The 12,164-nt window shown below is 42.1% G+C and overlaps 1 protein-coding gene across 12 annotated transcripts in view; it reads left to right on the top strand.

The window, feature by feature from the left end:
* Positions 1-12,164, top strand: part of ROBO2 (roundabout guidance receptor 2) — a 1,226,656-nt gene that overhangs the window by 1,194,484 nt on the left and 20,008 nt on the right. For 10 of the 12 annotated variants that reach the window (XM_038766056.1, XM_038766059.1, XM_038766055.1 and 7 more), the window contains one exon: positions 9,151-9,312. The exons of the other annotated variants lie outside the window; for them this stretch is intronic. In XM_038766056.1, the coding sequence (XP_038621984.1) occupies positions 9,151-9,312 (162 nt within the window). The remainder of the gene's footprint in view (positions 1-9,150; positions 9,313-12,164) is intronic. 12 annotated transcript variants of the gene reach the window in all.

Raw genomic sequence — 12,164 nt, 5'->3', positions numbered from 1 at the left:
GTAATAGAGACACAGCAAGATGCCACTTTATCATTGTATTTTACTGCTCGGTAACATTTGAGCAACTACTTAACGTTCTATGTGCATTTCTGCTTTAACAGCCTGAATAAATTTGAGAATTTTTTGGCCTTTCAGCAGTTTGAAAACGGGAAAACCTAGAAAGATTGAAAATGCAAACCAAAATAAATTTGACTAAGTGGCACAAATTCATTTTTCATTAAATGTTTAAAGACGTATTGATTATGCTTTCGGTGATAAAGTGTCAAAAAGGCATAGATCGTCTGCAATCTTTTGTTAAAGATCCAAAGCGGGGCAATTTTAACAACTTGTGTGCTGCTTATTCAAATTAATTTTCTCAAACTGCTTTCATGATGTCAAATTCGGAGAAATGGGAAAACCCATTCTCCCAGTGGCATCCTAGGGAAACACAAGAAGGCAGCAGCAGGGAAGGAGAGGATGGTGTTGGGGTGGGAGGGGAAGAAGGAGGACAATTCTGTCTCCCCATCAGCCTGGTTGCTCTACAAGTGTCCTTACACGGAAGCAAAACTCTTGGGATGCAGCATTTCAGCCCATAGTCAGGGATGTGACAGACACCTCTGGAAAGTGGAAAGCGAGGTTCTGGGGCTGGGGGCCGAGGCCTTGAGAGGCGGGGGGTGACTGATGAGAACGAGGTGAGGGCAGAGGAAGAGCATTCCCTCATCTTGCGATTTTGAGATCGAGGGAACTCCAAGGTAAATATTATTTCTTGCAATACCCACGGCCTAGTGAATAGAGCACAAGCCTGTCGGAAGAACCTAGGTTCCTGGCTTTGCCACTTGCCTGCTGTGTGACCTTAGGGAAGTTACTTAACTTCTCTGTGTCTTGGTTACCTTATCTATAAAACGAGGATCAAGGCTGTGAGCCCCACGTGGGATAGGGACTGTGTCCGACTTGATTAGCTCGTATCTGCTCCAGTGTTTAGAACAGTGCTTGACACTGCCCACTGTTGGGTAGGGACTGTCTCTATATGTTGCCAACTTCTACTTCCCAAGCGCTTAGTACAGTGCTCTGCACACAGTAAGTGCTCAATAAAAATGATTGATGATGAAGTACATCGTTATTATTATTACTGTCAACTTATTTTGACTTGAATGGTTTGCAGAGGTTATAACTGAGGCACAGTGAGGGAGTGTTGATGGCAGTTTGAATTGAAAGAAGGTCACCAGAAGAATATTTCATCAGTTGAGGAATCGTGGAAAAGCTAGCGCTAGGAGAAGCTCAGGTCTGGCTTCAGTCCATTCAAAATGTGGTTTTTGTATTGTTTCATTCATTCATTCATTGGTATTTATTGAGCACTTACTGTGTGCAGAGCACTGTACTAAGCGCTTGGAAAGTACAAATTGGCAACATATAGAGACGGTCCCTACCCAACAACGGGCTCACAGTCTAGAAGGGGTTTCGCTTTTTATGGTATTTGTTAAGTGCCTTCTCGGTGTCAAACACTGTTCTAATTGCTGGGTAGATACAAGGTTATGAGGTGGACACGGCCCCTGTTTCCCATCGGAATCACAGTCTAGGTAGGAGGGAGTAGGATTTAATCCCCTTCTTACAGATGAGGAAACTAAAGCACAGAGAAGTTAAGTGACTTGTCCAAGGTCACACAGCAGACAAGTGGAAAAGCGGTAATTAGAACTCAAGTTCTTTGACTCTTTTGTCAGAGGATGTGTGTCAGCTGTCTGAAAAATGTGTTCCCCTTACACCTTGCTCAGAATAAACTCAGCTGAACATTTATTCCCCTGGTCCAATTAGTTATCGCTCCCATTAGAGCAAAATAAGACTAGTTCCATTGAACTCTTTTACTCATGTTAACAGAGAATTGCATAATAGGATGGGAATCTAACCTCATATTTCTCTTGACTTTAATTAGCCATTTGTATTGGGTTGGTGCATTATAGCTCAGCTTTTACATGGTTAAGCCTAGGATGGAGAGAGCAGAAGAGGCATAAACTACTTTTCAGAGTTGTACTGGGTAAATCTGGAAAGATGTCATGGAGGAGACAGATACGTAAGGCATTGTGATGGAGGCGAGGGTTTGGCATTTTTATATCGGCAGTGATGGTTGTGAAGGAGGGTCAGCGCAAGACACCTCCAGAGAGGAGGACAAGCATACGAGAGAAAGAGGGCATAAGGCAGGCTAGGGTCTGTTGAAATACATTCATGAAGTCTGAAGGTCAATTATGTGCTCTTTTTCCTGGGAGAAAAACTCCCAGGGATTCCTTCCCTCTTCTCCAGAAGGGCTCAGGAAGGGTGAGGCTTGAAGGCAGTGTGGCTTAGTGGAAAGAGGAGAGGCTTGGGAGTCAGAAGTCTTGGGTTCTAATCCTGGGTCCGCCACTTACCAGCTTTGTGACTTTGGGCAAGTCATTTAAGTTTTCTGTGCCTCAGTTACCTCATCTGTAAAATGGGGATTAAGACTGTGAGCCCCAAGTGGGACAAATGAATTACTGTGTATCTACCCCAGTGCTTAAAACGGTGCTTGGCACATAGTAAGCGCTTAACAATTAATTAATTAATTAATTGTTCTTTTTTTAAAATAAGGAAGTGAGGCCATGCAGTAGAGACAATTAATGAATTAGGCTCAGTTTGCTCAAATTCATACATATCTGGGACCTGCTGACATAGCTTTTCCAGGAGGTCTTTTATGCAATATCCTGTACACCGGGCCACAGGTACATATTTCCTTTCTTCAAAGCCACGTTTCCCTAAACTCTCCATCCAATCATCTCTTTTCCCTCTTTATTTGGACAAGGGGACTTTCAGCAGTCTGCAACCCCCTAAGCTCATGGTAGAAATCCTCAGCTTTTCTTCTTGACAAATAAAAATAGCCAGTGGAAATTCAAAGTCAGGTTGTAAAGGGGCATTGACTTTTAGACTGTAGTGCTAAAAATGATCTGAGAGCATTATACACTTCCCATTTTAAATCTAACTTCAACTCACTCGGCGGACAGAAAGGCACATCCCCACGCCGTGATTATCACTGACCACCTTGCTGGCAGCCTAGGTCTGAAGAAATAAAGATCAAACCCCATGCCTCTGAGGACTTTAGAGAACGGTAGAGGCACACACATGAAAATGATGTAGGAAAGGCCATACGCAAGCAGAAAAAATGATCCTGGGGGAGATCCACTTTCCTTAAATATAGAAAAGTAAATACACTCTTCGTCTCTTGAATTCCCCAAAGATATTTATGATGATATTCTTAATATAATTAACATCAGGCTACTGCCGAAGAAATCAGAGTGAGCTAGCTAGAGCTGTTTTCTTTTTCGTACGGAATCACTTTGCTTAATCATCGGAGCATCGGAAAGAGAAATTTAAATGTCCATTGATTAATTGGCCTTGAAAAGTAGCTAATGTTTTTAGGGTTTTGGGGTTTTTCCTGCTCACATGGTGTTCACAGTCTAGAGATGAGACAGACATTAATATAGACAAATAATTCATGCTATATAATTTGTAGATATATTCATAAGTACACATAAGTGCTAAGGGGTTGATAAAGAATAGTGGAAAGAGGGCAAACCCCCTGTTAAGCTCTTTGTCTTTATCAGAATTGTACAATTTCTCCTGGCTTTCTGCATTTTCCTAAAGTATCTTTCTACTGGTTTTTATTTATAAACTGCTTTCTGTCAGATGTCGGTAATTAAAGTTGTGAATATGTTTTATCCTAAAATAGTAGTAATCTTTCAGAACAGAAAAGTACAGAGGGTATGAGTTAAAGTAGTTGTCTGAATTAACTTCTACATATGTTCACGCCACTTCGGGAAGTCGGTTCCTAATAAATAACTTAACATATATTTCTAATTGGCTTCAGCAAAGATATGTGGTTCCCAAACAATCCCCCCGCCCCAAATTGCAAGGAACAACGTATGTGATTTAGCTGTTGGTTTTGTGTGCTGATCACATGCTAATTTTGCCAGTCTAAGTGCATGCCAAGAAATATGTGACATTTTGATGATGATGATGATGGCATTTATTAAGCGCTTACTATGTGCAAAGCACTGTTCTAAGCACTGAGGAGGTTACAAGGTGATCAGGTTGTCCCGTGGGGGGCTCACAGTCTTAATCCCCATTTTCCAGATGAGGTAACTGAGGCACAGAGAAGTGAAGTGACTTGCCCAAAGTCACACAGCTGACAATTGGCGGAGCGGGGATTTGAACCCATGACCTCCGGCTCCAAAGCCCGTGCTCTTTCCCACTGAGCCACGCTGCTTCTCATAATTTTGATTATTTTGATTATTATTATTTTGATGATTTGATTGACATTTTGATTATATGATGCAAGCCACTGGATGCAGCTTGGATGTGTTCTAATTTTCTCCAACAAGCTAACTTGATACATGGGTAAATGGCTATATCGAGGAAGGAATCCAAGATTAACTGGTTTTACGCCGGAAAGAAAAGGGAAGACGCAGGTCAAATTCTCTAAATTTCAGGGATCGGTTGGTTAAGATGTAAACCACTCACTAGACGCCTGCATTTGTTTTTAGGTTCAATGGTAAATGGATGGGGTTCTGCATCTGATGAGGAGCGTAACTTTTCTAGTCGTAGATCTAGCGTAGGTAACTCCTCAGATGACTCCATCTTTACCAGCGGCAGTTTTGCGCAAGCCCTCGTTGCGGCAGCAGACAAAGCTGGTTTTAGGCTGGATGGAACCAGCCTTTCGAGAACAGGTTGGTAGCTTCAAAGTTGATGCTCTCTGCATGAGTAAGTCTTCATCTCCTGTCAGCAAGCTTTACCCCCTCTGTTTCACCTTCCCCATATCCCCCTCTTAACTGAAGCTGGTATTTGTTAAGGGCATTTCTTTAACCTGCATGGAAATTGGGGCGAGGGAATACTTACTAGACACTGACGTTAGACCGCACTCTAATTTGAGTGATCCAGAGTGAAGAAAGTCGTCTCTTAATTATCAGCTTCTCTCTGCTCTTTCTCTAGAGTACAGTACACTCCTTTATCTTTCAGCAGGGCAACTACTAATTTTGCCATAAAATTTTTGTTGATTCACATTCTGCAAAATCTTCAACTGATCAATAGTCTTCCAGTGATGAAAAGCACACTAAGCTTTGATCCCCCTTAAGGTTCTTCTGTCACATTCCTCTTGCCAATGAATTTTCTGGGAAGGCTCTCTAAGCATGCGGTCAGTGGATATAAGTTTGTCGCTAACACTGCATTGGTCTAATGGTCTGTCAGTTGGTTGGCTTTTAAAGTGCTTCATCTAATAATTTATGATTTGTATTACAGGATGTTAATTAGAAATACAGACATGACATTTGCATGTTTAAAATAAATGGTGAGATGATATTACTTTTTGAAACAATTTCATTTTTGCTTCATCAAGTAATCAACTATCCCTTATGACTTTTCATAGGCTCACTTGCCCTAGTGGAAAAACAAATCTGGGGTTTTTCTCTAAAGTAAAATCAGGAACATCCCAAAGAACAAAGAATTCCAGGGGAGGGGAAGAGGAGGGATTCATGTCCCCTCTCCCCCCTAGCCCCTTTGAATGTTTTTCCTCATTTTTGGGGGGGGGCGTGGGGGTGATGGCAGGGTAGGGGATTGTTTCTGAGCCTTCCTACCGATGCCCAGAGCAGAGCAGTTTGGCACCCTGGCAGTCTTGTTCTATCAAAAGAGAATTTCTGCCAAATTTGTTTTATCTGTCTTGACTGGTGTAGAGGAAAGGAGCAGAACGATGTGTGTGTTGTGACTGATTGACTATTCCTTCACACATATTGGCTTTTGTGTCCGTAGTGCACACAAAACTGTTGGTCAAACAGATTGTCAGAGGACGATTATATTGTTCAAGAAATCATGGAAGTTTAAATGGTCCTGAGGGGCTGCTGAGACTCTGCTACGTGTCTCAGACTTCGCATAACTAAGAAAAACAGCCTCTTTAAAATCCGTTTACATGTATTCCTCACTAAGAAGGGACACGGTTTAGTCCACTGATTAAATTTCATTCCGAGAAACAATTTAAATGCATCACTAAGATGATAGATCCTGTTTTTCTAGTTACACATTTACGGAGCATTCCTATATGCTGTGAATGTTTAAATGTCTACTTTAATAGATACACATGCATGTGCTCAGTCCCCAACTTAAATGATCTAAAACATGAAAACAGTGCTGTCAGTCAGATAATAAAAAGAAAATACAGTTTTGTCCAAAACCTGAATAGAACACATGCTTAATGACTACCGGGACAACTCACGCCTCCCAGAGAAAGTCAAGTTCTTCAGACTCACTCAGGTATACCACATTTCCCCCTGGAAAACCCTTCACTGATAAACAGATAAGGGTTAGGCTTGAACTCCTGGAAGCAAGGGGTCCCAAGTGCTAAGCTTGACTCAATTACTATGGTTGGGGAGAGTTTAAAAAGTAAAAATCCACGTTTCAGAAAACAGCTTTCTTGTTCTGAACAGCAGAATGAAGGTTTGCGCAGTGACTGCTATCTTTTGGCCATTTACAGAGGGGCATCGGAAACCTGTTTGGATTCCTGCATCATATAGGTGTTGATTTTCTTTTCTCCCCTGTGCACTTGTGATTCCTTAAACTGTAAAATACTTGGGGGTATGGAACAGGTCTACCAACTCTGGTACAGTGTACTCTCTCAAGTGCTCTGTACAGGGCTCTGCACACAGTAAGTGCTCGGGCAATACAAGTGATTGATTAATAAATGGGTCTGCCTGTTTGAGGTAAGCTACTACAAGAGCTGAATCTTTGGTTCTCATCTCATAAGATTGTAGAAGATTTTGGCATTTAGATAACTTCAGGTTTGTCACCATAGCTAGAAACTTCATGTCGATAGCAGAATTACATAGGTGCTTTTCAGAATTGTCTCATCAGTGATGTTTAATGCTACCTAGTTTCTGCAGCACAAACCAAACACTCTCTGCTGGAAGATTTTGAACAATGGCCTTCACCAAAATACTGATTTTTTTTTTTTTTTTTTTGCCTATGGGTAGAATTTGAAAGTACCCTTTCTCATCTTATTCCCACAAGACCCACCTTGCATGTACCATTTGGCTTTGCTGAGGCCTCACCTATACTGACAGACATCCAGATAGATTTCTGCAGCATTTACCTGTGCTTAAATTGATCTCAAAAAGGCACCTTCAAAACTACCTTTTATGGTGAGGGGGTAGTTTCACATTTTCCCATCCCTCCAAATGGGTATGTGCCAATGAGGTCATTTTCACGTCCTCCTCCCATCCCCACTAAATTCAATCAGTGGTATTTATTGAGCACTTATTGCGTGCGGAGCACTGTACGGAGCGGTTGGGAGAGGACAACAGAGTTGGTAGAAATATTTCCTGCTTGTAACGAGCTGTCTAGAGGGGGAGATGGACATTAATATAAGTAAATAAATTACGGATTTATACATAAGTGCAGTGAGGTTGACGGTGGAGTGAATATCAAGGGCTAAAAGGGTATAGTTCCAAGTGCATAGATGACACAAAAGGGAGAAGGAGTAGGGGAAAAAAAGCATAATTGGGGAAGGCCTTTTGGAGCAGATGTGATTTTCGTAAGGATTTGGTGGTCTGTCATATACGGAGGGGAAGGAGTACCAGAATAGATGGAGGACATGGGAATCCTTCTGTCCCCCCCGCCGACCCCCTCCTTCCTAACCTCTCTCTACTCTTAGGCCACTCTTCTCCATCCCCCAAGCAGGTGCAGAGTTTTCTCTTCAGAAATGGAGCAAAAAAAGAGTGAGCACTGAAAAAAATTAAATTGAGCACCTCCCCAGTCATTCTAACTGCCATGGGAGGGCCAAGGCAGAGTACAGAAACAGAGCACAGCCTGGTAAAGAGAAGGTTGTGTTGAAGACTGGGTTATTGGGGCAGGCTTGGAAGTGGGTAGTGCCCATGACTGCCTGATGTTAAACATTAATAATAACTGTGGTGTTTGTTAAGCACTCATTATGTGGCAGAGTCCTGTGCTAAGCGCTGGGGTAGGTACAATCAGGTCAGACAACAGTTACGGTATTCTGTGATTTGTTTCCTAAAAGAGTTTTTTCCACTCTTAAAAATCCTTTCAAAAGCTATGCCTGCCCCTTGCAGACTGTCACTGACTCACTGGAGTGTGGGGAGGTATTGATCCTTGTGAGATAATTCACTCTTAATTGTGAATTTCCAAGTTTTTGCTAAGACTTAAATCAGAATCTTAATGTTTCCTGAGTGCTTTCTGTGGTTTACTCATTACGCACAGCAGTTCAAAATACAAAGAAAATAATGTTGGCTAATCCTAATGTACTTCTTGCATATATGCTAATAGCTGACAAGACTTTTAGTGGATAAAGCAAGAATGGCATGAAAGACTGCCTAGAGGAAGCATAATTAGATTACATTGATTTTTTTTTTAAAAAATGAACCTGTGTCCTGTGAGGAATGCATTTCTCACCATAAAAAAAAACTTCATGTATATTTAGGATGTACTTATATGTAGATATATATTGATATATAGATACATTTAATATGTAGAGACAGACAGACACACAACCCCAACACTTAGAATGACTTGAAAATATCAGCAAAGACCCAGGCAAGATTTTATCGGGAGTAGATTTATTCACAAATATGCATATTTTCCACCAAATCAAGGATTTTTAGGAGTATTTATCGCCCCCAAAAGAAGCAATCTTCATTCTCCCTAAAGTCCTGGGAGCCACCTGGCTGTTCACCAGTAGAAGGCTTTATCCTGCCTTTAATTTTCATGCAAGAGTTAGAGGGCTGAAGCATCCCATTCTCTGATGTACCCCATGTGCAATCATCCAGTCGGTTAAGGTCAGCATATCCTAACGGGGCTTCAGCCCCGAGGCAGATGGTCCTTTAGGCTGAGGTGGGAATTGACCTGAATGAACAAAGGCCAGGTAGATTTACAATTTCTCCTTACCTATTTTGATTCAGAGTCCTGCCTGACGCAGCCCGGATTAAAGGGGTGGTTGGCCTATGAGATAGTGTAACCCCCAAGTGAAATTTGGCAAATGATCTGCTTGGCAGTTTTAGCAAATCCCAAGGGAAGTGGAAGTCATCCCTTCAAGAAGCCCCAGTCTATTTCTGACTCTGATAATGTGAAAATAGTTTGACGTGCTCCATTTCCTTTTTTTTTCCCCCCTCATAGGCAAAGCATTCTCCTCTCAGAGACCTCGTCCGACGAGTCCTTTTTCTACTGACAGTAATCCCATTGCGGCCCTGAATCAGAAGTCCAGGCCTACAAAAAAACATAAAGGAGGTAGACTGGACCAACCTTCTTTGCCTCATCGCAGGGAGGCAATGACAGATGGTAGGACTTCTTTTCCTGTTTTTAACCTTGATGTAGCTCTGTGGTTAGACAAATTATCGGTGCGCTTGCAGGACTGAAGGATGTTTAAATTGCTTCGTGATTGCTGTTTACAATGAGTATTCATTTACTGGATAGAATTCGTTTTATAATAGTGTCTGACAGGTAAAAAACTGGGTCTGCAATCGTAACTTGAGACGATAGGGTAAAAGTCGGTGGAAGTGTGCACGATGGGCAATATCCCCCTCGGGCATTGTGTTTCAGTCCCTTATTTCCATTTAGATATTTTCATTTTACTACCCCATGCACATTGCCCAATAAGAGAACAATTTATATGAATGAAGGGGCTCTAATTTTATTTGAAGAATACATATATTCAGTGGAGCCCCCAGGCTGATCTTTTCCCAACATGCCTCTTCTTGTGACTCTTTCATCTGTAATGCATCTCTCCATCGTAGAAGCACCATTGTAACATCATTACCGCAAATCATCATCATCATCAATCGTATTTATTGAGCGCTTACTGTGTGCAGAATACTGTACTAAGCGCTTGGGAAGTACAAGTTGGCAACATATAGAGGCAGTCCCTACCCAACCACCTGCACTCCTCATTTTTGAAATGTGCCATGCATTCTACATTGAGGCTATTGCCCAGGTTATAGACTACGCAGAGTGCATCCCTTTTTTTTTAACGGTATTTGTTAAGTGCTTTCTGTGCACCAGACACTGTTCTAAGCATTGGGGTAGATACAAAGTAAAGTAGTACAAAATTAGGGGAGAAGCAGCGTGGCTCGGTGGAAAGAGCCCGGGCTTTGGAGTCAGAGGTCACGGGTTCAAATCCCGGCTCCGTCAATTGGGCAAGTCACTTAACTTCTCTGTGCCTCAGTGACCTCATCTGTCAAATGGGGATGAAGACTGTGAGCCCCCCGTGGGACAACCTGATCACCTTGTCACCTCCCCTGCGCTTACAACAGTGCTTTGCACATAGTAAGCGCTTAATAAATGCCATTATTATTATTATTATTATTATTATTAGAACAGTGCTTTGCACATAGTGCTTAATAAATGCCATTATTATTATTTTAGAACGGTGCTTTGCACATAGTAAGTGCTTAATAAATGCCATCATTATCATTAAAGTGATCAATTCAGACATTGTCTGTGTCCCATATGGGGCTCATTGTCTTAATCCCCATTTTATAGATGAGGTGTAGGAGGCCCACAGAAGTACCATGACTTACACAAGGTCACAGAGCTGACAGGTGGCATAACTGTGAATAGAACCCAGGTCCTTCTGCTTCCCAGGCCACTGCTCTTATCCACTAGGCCACACAACTTTTCACAGATAATGTAGCGTAAACACAGAATGGCAAAGCTCCCCGATTTACATCTGTAACTTCCAAAGCAAGAAATCATTAAGGGCAGTAAAATTGTGATTCCAGTCTCTTCCCATTTTTTTCTATATTCTCTTGATATCTTCCTTTATTATAATTATTGACCCCAGTGCGTGCTTATGCTTTCAGCTTTCCCATCTAAAAGTATATAGTCCCAGTGGTATTTGACGGTGGGGTTCCATTTCATTATATCACATCCGAACGCTGGCTAGGTTACTCTTTCCATCAGTGGAATTTATTGAGTGCTTACTTTGTGCGGAGCACTGTGCTAAGTAGACCTATTCCCTGCCCACAATGAGCTCACAGTCTGGAGGGGGAGACAGGCAGTAATCAATCAATCAAAAAGTCATATTTATGGAGTCTTTATTGTATGCAGAGCACTGTACAAGGAGCTTGGGAGAGCAGTGTGGCTCAGTGGAAAGAGCCCGGGCTTAGGGAGTCAGGGGTCATGGGTTCTAATCCTGGCTCCGCCGCTTGTCAGCTGTGTTACTTTGGGCAAGTCACTTCACTTCTCAAATGCCTCAGTTGCCTCATCTGTAAAATGGGGATTAAGACTGTGAGCCCCACGTGGGACAACCTGATGACGTTGTATCCTCCCCAGCGCTTAGAACAGTGCTTTGCACAAAGTAAGCACTTGACAAATAAATGATAGCATTTATTAAGCGCTTACTATGTGCAAAGCACTGTTTTCTAAGCACTGGGGAGGTTACAAGTTGACATGCCATCATCATTATTATTATTATTATTATAACAGAAATTGGTAGACATGTTTCCTGACCACAGTGAGCATGCAGTCTAGAGGGATATAAATTACAGATACGTACCTAAGTGCTCGGGGGTTGAGGGTGGGTTGAATACCAAGTGCCCAAAAGGGTACAGATCCAAATGCGTAGATGACGCAGAAGGGAGAGGGAGGTGGAAAAAGAGGAATTAATCAGTAATCAGAAGTTCAGCTGGCAGAAGCAGACGCCTTTTGGGGGGCTCCAACAGTTAAACAGTTGTAATGGGGAGAAAATCCGTCAGTAGAAATGCTATTGTAGAAGCTAGAAGCTAACAAAATCTAATCATTTTCTCATGAGCAGATTCCCATGCCTTCCTCCCATCCATTCCAATAACTCAGACCCACAATGGTTGTCAGGAAAGGTCACATCTCTATTTAAACACAAGCACTCTGAACTAATCCCATATCGAATGCAAAGAAAACACCAGATTCTGTGGTAGATTCTAATCCTGCAGCACTCTCCTGCCGGAGAGAAATCATCTCGATCTGGGATTAGCATCTCATTCCAGTTGCAGATGCAACCTCCTCCTGCAGACGCTGACCTTTTTCTCTCGCACAATTAGTTTCTCTCAGTTTAACCAAAAGACATACAAGCTAATGGGGGAAAAATAAAAACCAAAAAAAAAAAAAAAACCCTCCAGCTCCAGGAGCTCCCTAAGGAGGTCCTCAGGAGATTCAAT

The sequence above is a fragment of the Tachyglossus aculeatus genome, chromosome 24, assembly GCF_015852505.1.
Source record: "Tachyglossus aculeatus isolate mTacAcu1 chromosome 24, mTacAcu1.pri, whole genome shotgun sequence".
In the NCBI taxonomy this organism is placed as follows: Eukaryota; Metazoa; Chordata; class Mammalia; order Monotremata; family Tachyglossidae; genus Tachyglossus; species Tachyglossus aculeatus.
This window is presented reverse-complemented; position numbering and strand designations above follow the sequence as displayed.